The sequence below is a fragment of the Rattus norvegicus genome, chromosome 1 (assembly GCF_021556685.1).
Source record: "Rattus norvegicus strain SHRSP/BbbUtx chromosome 1, alternate assembly SHRSP_T2T, whole genome shotgun sequence".
Classification (NCBI taxonomy): Eukaryota; Metazoa; Chordata; class Mammalia; order Rodentia; family Muridae; genus Rattus; species Rattus norvegicus.
The window spans coordinates 55,063,120-55,083,437 of NC_141534.1; the positions used below are offsets into that span (position 1 = coordinate 55,063,120).

At 49.2% G+C, this 20,318-nt stretch overlaps 1 protein-coding gene and 1 non-coding gene across 4 annotated transcripts in view; one reads left to right on the plus strand and one right to left on the minus strand.

Annotated features, from left to right (window-relative positions):
• The window catches only part of Rps6ka2 (ribosomal protein S6 kinase A2), a 274,655-nt gene that overhangs the window by 195,840 nt on the left and 58,497 nt on the right, over nt 1–20,318 (plus strand). For all 3 annotated transcript variants that reach the window (XM_087587129.1, XM_087587137.1, NM_057128.1), the window contains 3 exon segments: nt 6,888–6,969; nt 17,312–17,392; nt 19,528–19,607. In XM_087587129.1, coding sequence (XP_087443255.1) covers nt 6,888–6,969; nt 17,312–17,392; nt 19,528–19,607 — 243 coding nt within the window.
• LOC147996690 (U6 spliceosomal RNA) lies at nt 18,390–18,494 on the minus strand. Its single transcript, XR_015656101.1, has one exon. It is a non-coding gene; the product is annotated as a U6 spliceosomal RNA (small nuclear RNA).

The window sequence follows — 20,318 nt, forward strand, 5'->3', positions numbered from 1 at the left end:
AGAGGTGTTGTTGGAAGTCTGAGTGTCCAGTCAGTACTTACCTGAGCAATGGCTGCCCTGAACCTGAACACAGCTTGCTCAGGAATGGGGTCATTATAAACATGGTTAAGAAGGAGGTCTGAGATATGGGACAGTTGATAGAAGACTTCTCTTGTACCCAGGAAGCCCTGGGTTCGGTTCCCAGCACTGTATCACCTGGATGTGAGGGAACACATGTAATGTCTGCACTCTAGAGGCGGAGGCAGGAAGATCAGAAGTTCAGTCAGTCACAGTTGCTTATTGAGTTCATGGCCAGCCTGGGCTATGTGAGATCCTGAGTTCAAGGCCAGCCTGGCCTATATGAGATACTGTATTTGAAAAAAAAAATCGAAAAGGCCTTCCCAGACTTCTCATTCATTTACACTTTAACTTCGCTTTTAAGAAAGCATTTCTATAGAACAAATCTTTGACGAGGCTCTGTGGATGTGGAGGTGTTAACGATACACTACACAGCCCACCTCTTCAGTTCCTAATCTTGTATGGGCAGGTGGGACAAAGGACTGGAGTTGGGTGGGTACCCATCAGAAGGGAAGAGGAGGCAGTGGAAGGGTACGCTCCTGTAGGTGTCCCACCCTGAGATCCTTGTCTCCAGCCATGCTCTGTCTCAGAAAGGGAGGACTCCAGACTAGGAGTCTAGAAAGAAGTGGGTCTCCCCGGAGTCTCACTCAGGCCTTCCTGGACTCTGCACAGCAGCTAAGGGGGGTGTCAAATCTTGATATCTTTGTCCGTACAGGTTTTCTTTTTCATGAGAGCAGCAGCAGGGAAACCAGCCCAGGTCTGACTGACTGCCCTGCACGGCCCAATGCCTGCGTTGCAGGCAAATACACTGTGTACATATATGTGTAGGGCAGGCCTATGGAAGGTTCTGTCTGCTCTATTAATCTGGATGCCATGGATCCAGGGCAGGCCATGCTCGGAAGCTCTGACCCCAACATGGGTGGCTGTTGCCCATCGTTGAGCCTACTGTCCCACCTTTCTTACCTGGGTGACTGAATGAACCCTGACACAAAGGAACAGAAAACCATCTTTGCCCTGGACCTCAGCAGAGGGCCACTGGACTCCAGCTGTGTGCCTCCTTTTTTGCTTGTGCTCCCTAGCCAGATTACACGGAACCTCGGAATAGGGAGGCTCAGGCTGGGATTTCCCCCAGGCAGCATTTGAGTCTTGTCTGCTGTGGGTCCCCATGCCAGAGCACCCCAGAACCTGAATGCCCTTAGCCCGGAGACTGGTCTTACATGGTATCCTGTGCTCCAGAAACACATGACTTAGATGCTGTAGCGTGTACATGGTGTGTGCAGTCTTTCTAATGCAGTGTCTCCTCATCTGTGTTGGGCTACAGCCCATCAGCACTGAATGAGTCCTGGGGTGTCTGGGCTTGCAACAAGAGAGAGAGGTGACTAAAACAGCCTTTGCCTTCAAAAGAAAAGTCATCTACTCTTAGGAGAGTGACAAAGCCTGGTTGTGTGTTCCAGTGCTGAATGGGGTGGTACAGACTGGCCACTCTGGGGTGGAGATGCAGGATCTGCCACAGCCTGTGCTGGGTGCAGATTTCCCACCTTTTCCAGCTCCTCACAGCTCCCCTCTATCAAGAAATGCCAAAGGGGGGTAGATGCTTTCTCCTTTTTCCTTTAAAATGTCCTGGAGTGTGGTAAATTGTGAGTGCCACATTCCGAGACGGGAATAAGCTGGCATTTTAAAATGTCCTTGCTTTTCTATAACTGAACAGTGGCATTACATGAGTGGAGCTCTAAATGCCTTCGCTGGAGGGAGATTGTTGCCTGGGAGTTCCCAGAAAGTAGCCATGTTTCTTCGGCTCAGCCCCAGAACATCCTGTTGTCTGAGGTCCCCTTGGCCAGACTGAGAACATGTGGCTAAGAGCATCAGGCAGTGGTGTCTTCGATTACAGTGATCCTGAGATTGTGTGTGTGTGTGTGTATGTGTGTGTGTGTGTGTGTGTGTGTGTGTGTGTGTGTATATGTGTGCGCGCGCATGCGCATCTGGCCCGGGGCTGCACAGCTGCCTATGCAGAACTTGTTCTGAAAGTGGGACAAGTCATCACACATCACAGCACACACCGCTGCTGGGAGTGTCAGCACACAGTCAGTGCACACTGTTGCTGGGAGCATCAGGGCACAGTCAGCACACAGTCAGTGCACACTGTTGCTGTGAGTGTCAGGGCACAGTCAGCACACAGTCAGCGCACACTGTTGCTGTGAGTGTCAGGGCACAGTCAGCACACAGCGCACACTGTTGCTGGGAGCATCAGGGCACAGTCAGCACACAGTCAGCGCACACTGTTGCTGGGAGTGTCAGGGCACAGAAGCTACAGTTGCTAAAATCATCAAAGTTGCTCGGGGCCTTTCTCACTGCATCCAAATTTCTAAATTATATAAGCAGAGGACCAGGAAAGAGATGTGCGTGCCTCACCTGAGCGATGTCTCATCTCTGCTGCTGCGGATCTAAGTCCTCTTTCTGCCTGCACTACAGCCATCCCCCTTCTCTTCGGAGACCTCCGTCTGCCCCTCCACTCACCTTAGGGAGAACTGCTGCGCACGGCTCTAATTCTTGGCACTTAGTAGGAGCATATTAATAATGACACAGTGCAGCTGCGTCTATGCCTTTAAAGAAACAGAAACCCTGCTTTAAAACAGATGACCGTAAGCATTAGCCACTCCTTTTCAGTGCTAAGGCAGGAGGATTGCTGTGATTTTGAGGCCAGCCTTGCCTACAGAGTGAGTCTTTGTCTCCAAAAAGCTTTAAGCATTTTATATGCAAACCTCTGTGCAGAAACTGACTTTGTCTTAGCTAATTTGTGATGGGCGCTGCTCAGTGCTCTGCAGGTGTGGTTTTCCCTTTAGGTGTTGGTTAGGCCGGAGTGCTCACCACAGTCATTTATCATTTCCTCTGTCTTAGCCCGTGTTGTGGTGTCATAACTAAATCTTCAAAGACAAAACATTGGACAAGTTCTAAAGGAAAAGAAACTCATTTGACTCATGGTTCTGGAGGCCAGGAAGTCCAAGGGTGTGTCTCCAGTCTATCCACATTTGTGAGGACTTTCCTGATGTGTTGTAATGTGGCACAGGAGCCTCTCGCCCACACTGCTGTGTGGGAGGCGAGGACTACAGGGAACTTGGGGGACACTGTAATATCGTGTCACATTACATGGGGGTGGGAGCGTGGGGGGAAACACAGAGGAAGGCCTGCCAGTCCTGAACGTAAGCGTACTGCTTCCTCTTCCCAGCTTCTCCCCGCAGGGCGATTTTATGACTAAATTTCCTCTATGCGCATCTTTCTTCTTGGGGCTTCTGTCTCATCTATAGCATGACAGAATGGAGGGGTTCATCTGTCTACTGGCCATAGTCCTGTGGGGGCTCGAACAGTGACCCAGGATCCTGTTCTCCCTGTGGAGACTCAGTGGCCTGGCCATGGATGCATGCATCCCTGACCCCGCACATCGACATGCAACCACCACAGTTGTGTGCAGGCAAAATGCCTGCTGGATGCTCAGTGCTCAGCCCCACTGACTCCTGATGGCTGGCAGGAAAATGTGATGGTCCTGCGGCCAACAGCACAGACCCTGCTACAAGCCCCATCCTGCTTTCCAGCTCTTAGCCTCCCTTCTCTTGTGATGGATGGATGCTTAGCTGCCGTGGTCTGCATAGCGCCTGGGGCCCATCATCACCACCTAGATGTTATACCTTTTGCCCCTCCTGCTTCCTGCTTCCTGCTTCCTGCTTCCTGCCTCCTCCCCCCTGCCTCCTGCCTCCTGCCTCCTGCCTCCTGCCTCCTGCCTCCTGCCTCCTGCCTCCTGCCTCCTGCCTCCTGCCTCCTGCCTCCTGCCTCCTGCCTCCTGCCTCCTGCCTCCTCCCTCCTCCCTCCTCCCTCCTCCCTCCTCCCTCCTCCTTCCTGCCTCCTGCCTCCCAGGCATTAGCAATTCTACACTTTTTTGACAAAGTGTGGATAGATGCTGTGGGTGTCAGGAACAGGCTGGAAGAGTGAATGGAATTTTATACACTGAGTCAGTTCAGACACAGGGACTTAGCAGTTAGGCTCTAGTGCCTTTTGCTTTAGAAAAAAAATCCCGGGGTTGGGGATTTAGCTCAGTGGTAGAGCGCTTGCCTAGGAAGCGCAAGGCCCTGGGTTCGGTCCCCAGCTCCGGAAAAAAAGAACCAAAAAAAAAAAAAAAAAGAAAAAAAATCCCTTATTCCAATGAATAAGAGACTTTGCTGCAATGAAAAAGAGAAATGCTTCCTCATTTCTACCTGCTTACTGGGAAGCTCATTCCCTACAGCAAGGAGGTGGTCTTGACCCAGTGCGACATTGTCTAGAACTGTAGTTTTCTACCTGTGGGTTGCAAACCCTCTGGGGGCTGAGCGTCGTTTGCACAGAGGTCACGTCACCTAAGACGATTGGAAAACACAGATGTTACGATTCATAACAGCAGCAAAATTATAGTTATAATAATTATATAGTTATAGCAATGAAATAATTTTATGGTTGGGGGTGGGTCACCAAACATGAGGAATTGTATTAAAGGGTTGCAGAATTAGGAAGGTTGAGAACTGCCGGCCTAGAATGCGAGTTTTTCCACCTACAGTAACTTTTAGGGATGTGGCAGAGCTGTGTTCTCATGGGGATCTCAGGGTCCTGTGGGTGGATCTGGTGTCGAAATCCAGTGTGGCAGTTGGTGCACATGAGAGTGAGCCCCAGGCTCTCTCTTGGACCTGTACTGTAGGCTTGTTCATCCAGCCTTGGAGATGTGTACACACATACCGTGGACATCCCGTACCGCTCTCAGTGACAGTGTGTCCCCACGACTTCCCAGGACCCTGTATGTTCCTGGCAGTGCTGATCACCGTACAAGACAGGGCCCTTCTCTCCTGCACCTTTGCCATCTGACAGAGAGCATGACATTTTCCCATGGATGTCACATAGTCACTTCTGCTGAGGGATGTGATTACAGCATTGACAGTGGCCAGGAGGAGTTGGGTAGAGGCAGTGCTGGGGCAGGGGGCAGCTGAATTCCCTGCAGGACACGTGGTGTAGGTGTGGGGTTGATACTCCATCTACAGATGTGCGTCCTGGGCTTGGACAATGCATCCTCCTAGTTCTTCATCTGCTGTGCCTCTGGAATAGATGTCTGTGGTCTTGCGGGAGGACAGCAGATATCAAGGTCCATACCTTGTCTCTGCACTGAGAGACTGTGCTCCATGCCCCGCAGGTTCCCGAGTATGCTCCTTGTCTGTGACAGAGAACCAGGAGATTGAGGACTTATCTACCTTCTGGCTAAGGAAACCTGCATCCCTACTGTGATTGATGTTACAGATAGCTTATCATGGTGGTGCTGCATCCTTGGCCAGTGTGGGCTCTCTAGAGTTTGCATGGAGCTAGAATACCTCAAAGTGCATGCAGGAGGGCTGGGCACGAGGAAGGCCTTTCAGAAGGAGAAATGCAACAGATCCATTTAAGGGAATCTGCCTCTGCCTACAGCTACACCACAGCCCAGGGTGCCAGTGTGGGCTCTGCCACCCAGCAGGGTTTACATCAGTGGAAAAATTCTTTTAGGAAATCATTACTTTACTCATGCGTGGAACATTACTTTTCATACTTTGCATTTTTCTTCATTAATTTTTTAAAAAAACAGCAATCTCACCTTAAGTTCAGCCTGTCTCAGGTATCTATTGCTTTGTTGATTAGTTCTTGCATCGAAAGTGTTTTCAGAGAACGTTAAATACCCACAGGAGTGTGCTTAAGGGCCATCAAATACTGCCTGTGAGCTTCTGCTGCCTACAGGTAGAATCTTCCCCTGGCTAGTCTCATGTCGACTTGACACAAAGCTAGACTTATCCGAGAGGAGGGAATCTCAGTTGAGAAAATGCCTCTATGAGATAAGGCTGTATGCAAACCAGTAGGACATTTTCTAGTGAGTGATTGGGAGGAGGGCCCCAGCCATTGACGGTGGCTTTGTCATGGGGCTAGTGGTCCTGGGTTCTATAAGAAAGCAGGCTGAGCATGGGTAACAAGCATAGAAACACCCTTATGGCCTTTGCATTGGCTCCTGCTTCCATTTTTTTCTGCCTCCTGTTCTGACTGTCTTTGATGATGGATTGTGATGTGGAAGTGTAAGCCAAATAAACCCTTTCCTCCCTGACTTGCTTTGGTCACGGTATTTCATCACAGAAACTCTAAGACCAATCTGGATACAGAAAGTTTAAATAGGAGTAGCTAGTGTGTCTGGTGCAGTCTGATCTGTTTGGGTCTCCCTTCTGGTACCCAACCCAGATGCAGGATGGTGCGAAGCCCAGAGCTGCAGCAGGTAGATGAAGCATGTGTTGGCAGCCTGAGTGCTGGAGATAGCTTATATTTCCTATGGGCACCCACAATCGGAGCATCCCTCACAGCCCCTTATCAAATCCCTTAAGATCGTGTCCTATTTCATCTCTGCCACTGAGAAAGTGCCCAACAGAAGCGTCTTAGAGGAGAACGGGCTTAGAGGAGAACCGTTCCCCAGCCCAGTAATGCAGGGAAGTCGCAGCAGCAGGAGATTGAGAAAGGCGGACACGTCATATCCAGTCAAGAGCACAGAGGAAGGGAAGCATGAATGCTCACTTGTTAGCCTGCTAGCTTATACTGAGCTCAGCTCCTCCACTCCCATACAGTTCAGCACCTCTTGCCTTTGACCATACCAGCCGTAATGGGCTCGGTCTACCCACATGGATTGGACACTCTTACAGCTAAACCCAATGTAGGTAGTTCTTCAGTGGGCTCTTCCCGGTCGACTCCAGGTTGCGTCCAGTCGACAGTTAAGGCTGACAGCACAGACAGCCACTGTATCTCTTGTTCCTCAGGTGTTCTTGGTGAGGAAAGTCACAGGATCTGATGCTGGTCAGCTCTACGCCATGAAAGTCCTGAAGAAAGCCACCTTGAAAGGTAAGAGCCTTGGGAGGGACCAATTGCTTCTGAGCCACACTCTGCAGTCTTCTTGGGAGTTTGCAGAAATACAGTCCCTGCTTGGTCTTCATGGTTTCGGGAACCGCTCTCAGAGGAGGGCACCAGGCCCTTGATCTCTGGGTGATAATAAGCTGTGGTCCTTTCCCGGGTGCTGTAGCTATCCCTGCAAGCTTCTCCAGTTCTCGGAGGAGAAGTTGTTGCATAAGGAGCGTTCTACATATGCTCTGCTGCAGGGACCGTGTGGGAAACGAGCAGTGGAGAAGCAAGCCATTTGTTCCGCCGTGGCTCCACAGTAGGCCGTGCACCACCCGGCACACGGGATTGCTCAGTTTCACAAATGCTCCACTCGCAAATGTGCTAGGCTCCCTTGCTGCCCAGTGACTGGGGGCTAGACGTGCAGTGACCTGCTAGCTTCCAGCCTCTGCTGTGCCAGCCTCCCAGTAAGGTATAAGCAATAAACACAGACTGGGCTCACTCAGACCTGCTCCGTTCTGATTGTCTTCATCTGCCACTGAGGAGGGATCCAGCATCCCCCACCCCCCAGCACGAGGTTCACCAGCATGGACATGATATGACAGCGGCTTGTTGGTGACATTTATACAAGGTTTGCTCCGGCATGGAAGTGGTATGACAGTGGCTTGTTGGTGACGTGTACAGGTGGAGCCTTGACTAGGGGCTGATCTGGCAGGAGCATGGGAGCTCATGCGTAGGCCTTTGTGTGCCGTGAGCTTCAAAAGATGTCATGGGCACTTGAATCTTTTAGGACCTATCATGTACTGACCTTGGCAGAAGAGGATCCAAAGAATGTGTTATTCTGTGCCTTCAACACACTTGATCTCTAGCTGGGGAGATAAAATGCATGTCTTCCAGCAGTATATAACCAGTAAGCTAGGGCGGTCGATGTATGGACGAAGTCTCCGTAGACTGTAAGCATCTTAGTATACAGGCCAGAAAAATCCTTCCAAGGGAGATGGCTCTGGGGTTCAGCAGATATGTGAGATCCAAGGCCTAACTTTAGAATTGGCAATTATTTCCCATAAAAGCGATAGATTGGGTTGGCCAGTGGTTAGAAAATGCAAATACTGACTACTTCTGCCAGCCTGGGCAGAGATCTGTCCTCTGAGCGTTACTAGGGAAGGCCACTGTAAACATTGACAAGTGACTCATGGCCACACAGGAGCCGAGCCTAGACCGTGGTTCTCTACACATCATTCAGATGCACACCGACGGCTTCTTTCTTAGAGCTGACAAAAGGTTATGGGCGGTGTAATGTTGGTACAGTTAGTTGTTAATTGAATACGGTGAACCGGTCCAAAATTCTTCACAAAAAATGTTAAAGAATTGTTCCTTCTGGCTGAGAAATGTAGAAGAAACAACTCCACCCAACATTTAATAAAATAAACTCTTCACTTAAGGATCGTCTCAGAGAAACAGACATTAAAACCCCGCTAGTTCAGGATCATTTAAAATAGACCACTCCTTCAGTTCTTCAGAGGCAAAACCCCTGCCCTACGACCCAGTTCGCCACAGAGACCCAGCACCTCCATCAGCAGCTCTGAGTGAGCGCAACCCCCCCTGTGCACTGTGATGTCTGTCATCATCGCTGTCACCTGAAAATGCACACCTCAGTGTGCCTCTAAAGAGGTTTCCAGAGAGGTCCAGCCAAGGAGAGAAGGGCCACCCTGTAGCTGGGTGACAGCGACCCATGGGTGAATAAAAAGAGGGGAGGAGGGCCAAGCACCAGCATCCGTCACTGTCTGCGTCCTAGCCGTGAGCGCAGCACAAGCAGCTGCCTCCTGCTCCTACCTCAAATCGTGAGCCCTTCCTTCCTGGAGATGTGTTTCTTTGCTATCTTTTCCCATAGTGCAACGTGGTCTGTCCACACAGTGTGTGTTTCTTGGCAGTAAGACTAAATACAGTACTCATTCATGTCATAGCCTGGATGAACATGAGGACAGGACGCTGAGAGGAAGAAGGCCGACACAAGGTTCATATGTGGCGATTCTAGTTTCTTGATGATGAGAAGACCGACTGAGCTGGTTTTGTGGACTTGGCGTAAGCTAGAGCTGAAAGAGGAGGAACTTCAGTTGAGGGAAGGCTTCCATGAGGTTGGTCTGTAGGCGAGTCTGTGGGGGAATGCTCTTGGTAATCATTGCCGTAGGAGGGCCCAGCCCACTGGGATTGGTGCCACCCCTGAGGAAGTGGTCCTGGGTTGCCTAAGAAAGCAGGCTGAGCAAGCCATGAGGAACAAACCAATAAGCAGCACTCTTCCATGGTCTCTGCATCAGCTCCTGCCTCCAGGTTCCTGCCTTGACTTCGTGCCCTGGCTTCCTGCAGTGATGGACCGAGGTCTGGATGTGTAAGCCACATAGGCCCTTTCCTTCCCTAGTTCCCTCAGGTCTTAGTGCAGCAACAGAAACCAAGCAGGACATTGACTCACAGACGTGGCTGTTACACCTGTGGCTCTGGAAGAGACGCTGGAAACAAGCTTGAGTTCTTCATGGGCCTGGCCTTCTTAGGGGTGGGGAAAATGTTTTAAAATGGAAAGTGTCAAAGATCCTCTCAGATCCAGATCAGGTGCCTCTTTGTCTTGAGGACGAAGGAAGGTAGATGACAGCGGGTGCTGATGTACACTGGGCTCAGACTGAGGAGCTTATCATTCTTGATGGTCACACATGCGTCCCTCTTAATGATTGACTCCCTGTTAGGCTTCATAGTCTTAAAGTGACACCTAACGGTGCCTTCTCTGTCCTTCCTGTCCCTTACATCAATTCCCTCTGCAGTCATGTGATGAAAGCCTGACAGAAAAAAGGGTGGAAGAGCACTTTGGACTCATGGTTTCAGTCTGGGGCTGTTTGGCTCCGTGTGGTTGGGCAGAGTGCAGCACTAACAGGAATAGGAGGCTGAAGAAAGGGGCAGGGACCGGAAGTAGCCAGAGCACAAACACACCCCAGATACCTATGTTCTCCAGCTAGGCCACACCTATCATTCATATTCCAGTGATGCTACCAAATTGTGACTCCACCATGGTGTCCATCTGTCCATTTAGTGAGAGCCCCATTGTGTCTGGAATTGCCCATCCTGGATTGAGCTACAGTAACCACTTAACCCATGAGGTTGATAATCAGAGAAGCACTGCTTAAGCACCCTCACCCCTCTCCCCATCTCTGGGATGGAGGGAAAGCAGAGTGAAGGGGAGCCACTAAGGAGGGTCCTAGGTGCCCGGCCTGTGCTGCAGCATGCACAGGTGTGACAGGCCAGGAAGCTGTGCTCTCTGCAGCCCTTACCAGCCCTTTGCTCCATCAGAGATAAGCAGGATGTCCAGCCTCTAACTTCTACAAACATTATATAACCTATAACCATTTCCCTTGTGTGATAGGCCTTTGAGATGGTTTGTAGTACAAGGTGAATTGCTCTCAAGAAAAGCCTTCCGATCCAGTTTTAAGTAAGATATGAGACCGCATATCTTGGATGGCCATAATAAGTGCCCTGAGCCTGTGTTAAATGTATGCACACATGTACACACACACATACACACACGTATAAACATACAACACATGCACACATACATACACACAAATATATTCATATATACACATACAAAGTCACATGGACACACATGTACACGTAAACATACACATACAAATATACACACATATGTACACACACATACATGCATACAAAATCACATACACACATGTATATGCACACAAGTATACATTTACAGCACATATACATACACATGTCTACAAATATATACATACAAAATCACATGTGGACATACAACACATGTACATACTTGCACACACAGACATACACATAAACATACAAATATATACACACAACATATGTACACATACACAAAAATATACACACATACAAAATCATATACACATATGTATATGCACACACATATGTCTTCATCAGCAGGAATAATATGGACATGTAAACAAAAACTGTCTAGTTACCAAATTACAGACAACTTTTATTTTCTTCTCCATGAGTTGTATTTCAAGTTTTCAACAACAAAATCCTTTGAACCTGGTATCTTACAGTTTTTTAAAAAACAAATACTCTAGAATAGTATGTTTGACTATGTGCAATCACTTACATATTATGAAAATGAGCCATATGGGGAAAAGGAATGGAAAAAAAATGTATCTCCTTGTGCTCCTTCCAAAGTCGACTGAAACCAAACATTATTTTTTATTCCACACCATTTCGGATATTATATTCCACACCGTTTCAACTCTCCATAATGGACCATCACTAAGGAATCAATTTCCTCCCAGGAATTCAATTGGGTTTCTTTCTTAAGAGAAAATGGAGGAGCCTCACAGAGCAGGTTATGTGTGAGAGTGGTGGCCACAAGATGTGATACTGTATCCCATGGCAGCTGTAGAGTGGTCTCCTGGCCCCCTTGTGCTCTCACTGGGCTAACCCCACTCTCCCCACATGGGCCTCTTTCTCAAAGCTGGGAGGAGAGTCTAAACAAAAGAGCATTCAAGTTGATTTTACTTCCAATTCCTCTGGATCGTCTCAGATACCGAGTTCCTTCCCTTCTCTGTCATGCCCCCAGCTTGCAGGCCAGTTGATTGTAAGACGTGCAGCGGGGAGAGGTGTGTCTGCAGCACCCATGGTGTGTCTGTAACGCCCACGGTGTCTTTCCTTGCCAATCACGAACTCTAAGAATATAGTCACCAGAGGGAACTGGAATTCAGTTGAATAGCAAAGTCAATTTGAAAAGGAAGAAATGAAAAGGGGGGTCGGGGCTGGTGGAAACCGTTCTTTTGAAACATGAGATTGTCTCTCCATCACAGTGCAGTGACGGCCAGGTGTGCAGGAGGAGGACTGTTGTCAGTGGGAGTCCTCGGGAACTGACAAGGAGGACAATAGTTCTCAGGGTTCTATTTTACTTTCCAGTCTGCAGTGTCAGGCACAGCCCCTTTTTTTGTCACAAAGGTGACAAGCAGTCTGATGCCTAGCGTGCCAAAGCTGGAAAGAAAGGAACTCGCAGGGGCACGCTCTTGTTTGCCGTCCCAGCTAAGGTCCACCCTCTTCCCAGTTCTACTCTCACTTCGTGACAGGATGGTGCTCCTTAAGGACCTTTATAGTTTGTTTTTTTTTTGTGTGTGTGTTCTTGAATTTGGCAAAGTTTTGTGACAGTGTAAAGGAACTGTGGGAAATGGTTTTCTATTGTGTACTTTAAATATAGGGAAACGTGGAGTTTGGCGTCTCACTCAGTGATGGAAGACTGAGTGAACACATTCCCAAGCACGAGCCCCAACGTTAAACCCAGTCTCTTCCGTGCGTTCATGAACTGGTAAATGGGCACACGTACCAGCCGTAAGAGATGTTCTGTATCAAGTCTGACAACGGCTTTCTAGAAGATTCCCAGCTGCAGCTGGGGCTTCACGGAAGGTCTGAGCCCAGGAATCTTAAACTTCCCTCCTGTATCTGTTCATTGCCAGTGTGGGATTGCTTAGGACATGGTTCAGAGTAGGAAACTGGGCATGCATGGAGCCGCAGCCGGCTCTGACTCCACTGGCCATGTCACCTGGGAAGCCTCTCCCGGACCCACACCCCCTGAGCTAAGACAGGGCCAAGGTTAATAGGTGCCTTCTTCCAGCTTTTGAGTGGAAGTCAGACCCGTGGTGATTTGGAGCATCGATGGCACACAAACCTTCAGGAAGCTTCTCTGCTCTTTTTCTCCAAGGGAGCCAACTGGTCTGGAGATGAGCCAGGAGGGCAAAATGGGCAGCCCGCTCCAGGCTCGCCTCAGTCTGCTGTGCAGAGGGGGGCTTGCCATCTGCTTAGGGAGAATCCTGTGCTCCCTCCATGAATGGTCTGAAGGTGGCCAATGGGTGTAATGATGGCTCGCAGTGACTGTTACCATACGTGGTACAGAATTCTTGTCGCTGTGGTCGGCACGTGGCATTTCTTTGCAGGACTAATTTGCATTGGTTTATTAAGATAGATTTATTTATTTATTTATTTATTTATTTATTTATTTATATGTGAGTACACTGTAGCTGTCTTCAGACACACCAGAAGAGGGCATCAGATCCCATTACAGATGGTTGTGAGTCACCATGTGGTTGCTGGGAATTGTACTCAGGACCTCTGGAAGAGCAGTCAGCGCTCTTCTTTTTTCTTTTTTCCTTTTTTCCGGAGCTGGGAAGCGCTCTACCACTGAGCTAAATCCCCAACCCCGAGCAGTCAGTGCTCTTAACTGCTGAGCCACCTCTCCAGCCCTTGATAGGGTTTTCAACTCGTGATTTAGACCTACCTGATAGTCCTGGAAGTCAGTGTTCTCACCCTGCAGCTAGCATGCATTTTCTTCTCAGAAGGAAAGTATGTTCTGCTGATTGAGAAGGAAAACAGCACCCTCAGGCCAGCTCTCTAAGAGAGTAACTCAGCCCATGCATGGACAGTCACTGCAATGCCAGACATGACTCTTGGTGACTGAGGGGTGGCTCTTTGGGAGGCATGGACATGAGTCAGAAGAGGGAAGGAACCTAAGCAGGATGTTGTCAGTAGAGCCTGCTTCTTGTGATGTCCTTGTGGGAGAGGAACACTGGTACACAGCTCCACAGACATACGTGACTAAAATCCCGTGACCAGTACAGCTGAGTATTGATGACACTTGTGTTGACTGCAATGTCTTGAAACAGTTCCTGGCTGGAGTTGCCCCAGCACTCGTCCTGGCCCCCAGAGTGGTATTGTCAGCACTTCTGTATTGTTTCTGTCATAGCTGAGGTACTTCGTTAAAACATTGACTCATTCATGCTGCCTGCATCTGAACAGATTGCGTTTCTAAGTTAACTCATTTATGCCATATGATTCCCATTTGGGTGATTTCAGATTCCTGGGAGGCGGGGGGCATGCAAGGCACGCTCCAATCGCAAGTTCTAGGTGCCCCCTTTTCAGTGCTAGTACAGGTAATACCACTTTACAAATGAGGGGACTGAGGGCAAAGCTGCTGAGCTCTCCTAAACCACATTGAGCAGAGGTGGTAGTGGCCAGGGCAATGCTGGTGCCCTCCCTCCCCAGCATTCCAGCCTCCTTCTCAATTTCCTTGTTAAGAAGCCACCTGCTTCTCTTTGGGTAGCATGTAATTATCTGCAAAAGGTTTTGACACCCAAGTGACCAGGCACTCCTCTGCTCACAGATCGTTTTCTGTCACAAATTAAACCTTCAAAAGCTGGAGACTCTGACCTTCATATGGGAAATGGATGCTGGACAGTGCCCTTCATTCATGCTGAGTGAGCTTAAGGATACTGATGATTTTTAGAGGGTTTTCAGATGAAGGGGACTAAATTAAGGCCACGGTGAGATGGTGGAGCAACAGGCCTCTTTCTCTGCCACCCTTTTTACCAGGCTGTGTCATGGAGGGTGGGGCCAGGCAGTTCGTGTGGAAATTGCATAGTGAGGCATGGGGCGGACGGCAGTAAATGTGTTCTACTGAGACAAAGGGCATAGGTGTAACAACACAGGCCAGGTACTGCGGAGGCCAACAGAAGTATCAGCCTCGGCCCAGCTTATAGAAGAACTTCCTTGGTCCATAGCAACTGCCCTTGAGCTCCCTGATGCAGGAATGGGAGCTTTTCCTTTTTGATGGTAACATGATTTGAGTTACAGAGAGTCAGAGCCTGGATTCGTGATCAGTGTCTCCCCTCATCTTTTGTTTTGAGAAAATACCCCCCTTCCCTCCAGTCTTTATTAACTGCCTGTCAAGCTGTGTTCTTACTGAATAAACAGGTTTCAGTTTGGTTTTTACTAACTACCCTGGAACTCTGCCACTTTCTTGCCTCTGTAGTCTGAATCCATGTCTCGGGGTCGAGGAGGTAGAGAAGCTTTGTGCCTCCTATCTTATTTGTCTCCCGTGGTTGATTTTGTCCTGGGAGCCTTGGCCAGTGGAGAGACTCATGCTGGAATCTCCAGGGCACCTTCGGGGAAAAGTCTGTGGGCTAAAGGTGCTCTCAACCTGGCATAAGCAGGAGCCCATTCTTTTATCTGCATGAAGACAGGGTATTTCTCTAAGAGCGGGTGGGTGGAAGTTTTAATTGAAAAAAATAGGCTGTGAAAGTTTGAAGGAAGGAAATAAGGTCAAGTCCACCCTAGGCTACACAGCAAGATCCTTTGCAAAGAGAATAAAAGTGTATCAAACCTTGTAAAAGTCATTCCAAAGGCATGACAGAGGCATGGACTTATCCAGTTTTACTCGTCCAATCCCATTGCAGACCCTAGGAAGAGTGAGGTTTCAAAGGTTCTAATGATCCTTCACTGGCCTCATGTCTGCCCTCACATTGGTGAGTCCCATCCGGTCTGGGACTGTCCAGTGTGGCAGCGTGTTTCTCTCATGCTTCTGGATTGTTCTCCATCTTCTGTCGTCTTTCGTGTTGCTCTCCACAATGGGGCTTGTCCTCTCTAAATCCTGGTACAATACAGCAGTACCCCTGACCCGAGGTCTCCATCAAGGGCCTCTATCATTCTGTACATCCCAAGTTGACCCCTGTGTGGGACAGGGGCTTTACATCTGCATTGCTAGCAAAGCTATAGCCCAGCCTCCTGCCAGCCTCAGCATTTCATTGAGTGTGGCTGAGGTGACCTCCTCCTGACAACCCTATGGCTTCCCTTCAAGGTAATTTCTCAACATCCAGGCTAGCGGGCCAGCTCCCATAAGTGCTCACCTATTGTGGGATGGTCCTGGTCTGTTCTCTGATCTGCCTCTTCAGTCTAGCTCAGTGTCTTCGGTATTGTGTGCGCAGCCTCTCACGATTCCTGATGCTGTCACATTCCCCATAAGCATTTCAATCAGGTCCAGCCATGGCTCTATGCTATGTGTATGTCCTTCCTCCTGCAGCCTCTCTGTGCTGCACCCAGGCTGCTCAGAACGTGTACAGTCCTTGTCTGCAGCCTCCTGACGTGCCATTCTTGTAAAGTTCTTCCTCCCTCCACTTCCCTCAGCACTCGCAGGCTTCCCACTGACAGTCCCCACTGCTGCCCTCTTCTGTGTATCTCTCTACCAGCCTCTTCTAGAATGCAGAGCTTCAGATTTGAATGGTGAATGCTAGCACAGACTGCACTAAGAAATGGTGATGGAATAGAAGTGGGCAGGGAGGAAGTGGGAGGGAGAAAAATTCGTGACCCTGGTCCTATAGGCATGTGTATCTGTGTATCTGTGTATCAGTGTTCCTCTCCCACAGCAAGAACATCACAAGAAACAGGCTGTACTGACAACATCCTGCTTAGGTCCCTTCCCTCTTTTGACTCATGTCCATGCCTCCCAAAGAGCCACCCCTCAGCCACCAAGAGTCATGCCTGGCACTGCAGTGACTGTCCATGCATGGGCTGAGTTACTCTCTTAGAGAGCTGGCCTGAGGGTGCTGTTTTCCTTCTCAATCAGCAGAACATACTTTCCTTCTGAGAAGAAAGTGCATGCTAGCTGCAGGGTGAGAACACTGACTTCTAGGACTATCAGTTAGGTCTAAAGCACAGGTATAAAACTGTGCCATATTCCACTTCATTAGAATTATGGCATCCTTGGGGAAGGATTTCTTTAATAACACTTTAAGTGTGCATATTGTCATTCTAAATAGTGATGAGCAATGTAATATGACACACTTGTCACTTTGGGCATTCTAGATATCCAGCCATTCCTCAGAGAGGTCACTTGAGGTCACTTGGGTGCTGCCTCCTGGGTATACCAGTTGGCTGCTGGAGTCTTTGCCTCGTTCTTACTCTCAATTGGTTGTCAGCCTCTTTTTTCTTCATTTGTTTCCCCTCACAACTAAGTCTATTCCAGATGACTGAACGTGAGACAGAGTGGTCACGGAAAAGAATGTCATAATACACAACACACACACACACACACGCACACACACACACACACACACACACACACACACACGCACGCACAGTTGAAAGACCCAAGGCTGAGGAAAGTAAGAGCTTCGAATGGTCGGAGGGGTGATAAGCATGGAATGATGACCAGAGACACTACAGGATGACAGGACACTGCAGCCCGTGAGGAAGGGTCCTTATTCTTAAGGCACACAAGTAGATTCTCCTATGAGGAAAGTGTCATGGTGTCTATAATACACCTTCCTGTTTCTGGTAAGCAGAGAAAAAGCTGGAAATGAGGACGAAAATGTGTCAAGATGTATGTGCCCCTTAGAGCCGGTGAAGGAGGAAAGTGGCCGTCACATTGCCCCAGGCTTTCCGTGTGTGAGAGGCCGAGCTAGCTTCTCCGTTGCTGTGTATCCAAGCCTCAAGCTCTCCACTGACATCCTGAAGACCTTTTGTTTCTGTTGTGCAGTGCGGGACCGGGTCCGGTCTAAGATGGAGAGAGATATCCTGGCAGAGGTGAATCACCCTTTCATCGTCAAGCTGCATTACGGTAAGTGCAGCAGGTGCGACATAGTGGAGGACTTACGGTGATGTCTTCAATCAGAGGAAACAGAGATCATAAGTGGTCCAAACGCAGATCCCCGCTGTGTCAGAATCCTGTCTTACATGGAGACGACGTTCTCTCAAATCCCCAATCTTCTATCTCTTTCCCGTTTGATTTTCCAAAAAGCGCAAGACCCCATCTTCATCCCGGAGACTTTGTGTGAGGTGGGGCTGCCCATCATTGAGACGTCACCATGGTAACCCGGCGTCACCATGGTAACCCGCACCAGGTCTCCTGACCTTGGGGTGAGACATGATGACACACCCAGTGGTGCTGGGCAGAAAGTGTCCCACCTCTACCTTCAAAGTGACTGAAGAAAGGCAGGGCAGAGTGCCATGAACCTCAGACTGCCCTCGAAGGCTGCTGCTTCTGTCTGGCGAGGCTCAGAGAAAGTACCTTCTCAGAGGCCACAAACCGGCCTTTCTATTCAATACCAGTTCCCCCCCTCTGTGCCGCATGGGAGAGGCAGGAGGCAGAATCCATAAATCGATGGCTCCTTAGTTATGTACCTCCCTGCACGCTTTTCTTGTTAAGGCACTCTGGTGAATAGAGGATGCAAAGAAAGCATGGCGAAACCAGAGATTCCTATAAACAGGGAACAAAGGCATAAATGCACCTGGGGGGGAAGGGGGAGACTTCCAGAGTCCAAGAGAACAGTTCAGGCCTGCCGTGAGTCACGTGGTGCTGCGCAGAAAGCGTCCAACCTCTACTCTTCAGAAAGAACAGACGCTGGCTCCTCTGTTGGCTAAGGGGCCGGGGAACCTCCTCCTTCCAGGCTTTACAGCTGTGCTTGCTGACACCCTCATGCTCAGTGGCAGCACTAAGGTTGCTTGCCTTGCTCCCTCTCCTGTCCTGCCCCAGAGCACAGCCTGGAGTCACTGCCTGAAGTGTTTCATTTTTCAAAGGCGATTAAGTCCTTTCATTTTTATTTTTTAAAAGAAAAAAAAAACCAGAACACTTTTCAAATTTGCGTGTCATCCCTACACAGGGCCCATGCTAATGATCTCAGGATCATCCACTCCAGGGTGTGCGCTGCCAAGGCAGGCACTGGGGTTGCTGCTTTTATGAGGAAGTTAAGAACCGGGTGTCTCACACAGACTTTCAAACAGATGTTCTGCAGTATACACATAGCCCAACTGAAAGTCTTCTAGTTAGGGGCCGTGTTTCTAAATGCCAGCATTTATAATGAATGGTTCAGGATCTTTTAGAAAATGGAAACTTTTTTAATACACAGAAATAGCAGGACCCTCTCGCCTGGTAACCTGTGTATTAAAACTGGGGCTCAGTGAAGGATGCTTCCTGACCATCATGGTTGCTGACCCTTTCTCCTTTGTTGACCTATCCACCAATGCTGACAGACCCATTGGGCTAACCATGACAGCAATAACAGTGTGACTCTTTTCTTCAGGTCGTTATGTACTCATGGGTCCCTCAGTCCGAGGTGTGCCCTTGTTAAGCCCTCTATGAGATGTGTAGCCTGTGGCCTGAGTCACTACCAATACGTGCACTTGGAGCATGGGCCCCCTTCTGACACGTAGACGGGCAGGCAACACAGTAAGAACGTTGCTAGAGTGGAGAAAGTCCACCGTGGTCCTCTTGTGCCCTGAGGATAGGATGCACTTCCACAGGAGGAAACAAATGTACTTCCTGTCTGTCAGAACCGTCTTCCATCAGCAAATGATACAGCAGATTGTCTGCCCGTTAAGACCCACTGTGACAGATGCCTGATTGATAAGGCCTCTGACAAACATGAGTTTGTTCAGACTTTCCTCTGAGTCTTTCAACCACTTTGTGATTAAAAAGTATAAGGGTGGAAGAGAAGTAAAGAGAAAAAGAAAGTTCCAAGACCCCAACAAGATGGACGCTGACCTCTTTTGAGTTATATGGCATCCCCTTGAGGACCATGAGCAGCATTCCTCTCCTCCTGCTGGGCTCTGTCCCCGGCCAGCTGTGGTCAGCTGTGCCTGTCTGAGTGGATGACAGCTCGGCAGATTAGCAGCTTAGTCTGAACTGAAGGAGACTCGATGGTCAGAGGGAATTGCGTTTGCTGGTGAAGTGCTCAACTGTATCTCCTCCCACAGCCTTTCAGACCGAAGGCAAGCTCTACCTGATCCTGGACTTCCTGCGGGGAGGAGACCTCTTCACCAGGCTTTCCAAAGAGGTAGGTAAGCTCCCTACCCACCCACCCCAGATGGCTCTCCATCTAGGAAAATAGGAAGGAAGGGCATTAAGGAAGATGGGCATGCGAGGGGATTATGTGTATGATGGCTAATGTGACAGCTAGTGTGGTGATGTGTGGTGATGTGTGGTGTGTGATAGTCGGTATGTGTGATGAGAAGTGTGTGGTATATGGTGTCTTGTGAAGGCGTGGTAAATGCGAGTTTTCAAAGGCTTTCACAGAACCAGCCATGGTTACACACACCCAGAACCCCAGCACCCAGGCAGGGTCTTGAGTTCACTATCAGCCTGAGCTACAGAGCCAGATCTGCAAAGCTGCATCAGCAAACAGCTTAGAGCTTACAAACGCTCCTCTCAAGATTTCAATAAATGAAGCTCAAGGCATCGTCCCGTGTCCATGCCCACTGCCCCAGATAGAACAGGTGAAACAGTTTATGGCAGCATGTGGGAATGACTGCTATTTGATGGCACCTCACTTCTCATGGTCGGAAGGCACAGTTCACAGCCTGTGGCCCTCTCTTCCGGTCAGTGGTCCCTGCGTGCTTACATTTAGGAACGTCTCGTCAGGCCTTTGTTCGCTGACTGAGCTTCATTGGCCTAGCTGTAGACTTAACTTTAAGTACTAGCACTTCGTGTAAGAACTCTCCAGTCACACTGGGAAGGTTCTGTGTCCCTCATGACTTGAAGAGCGTTG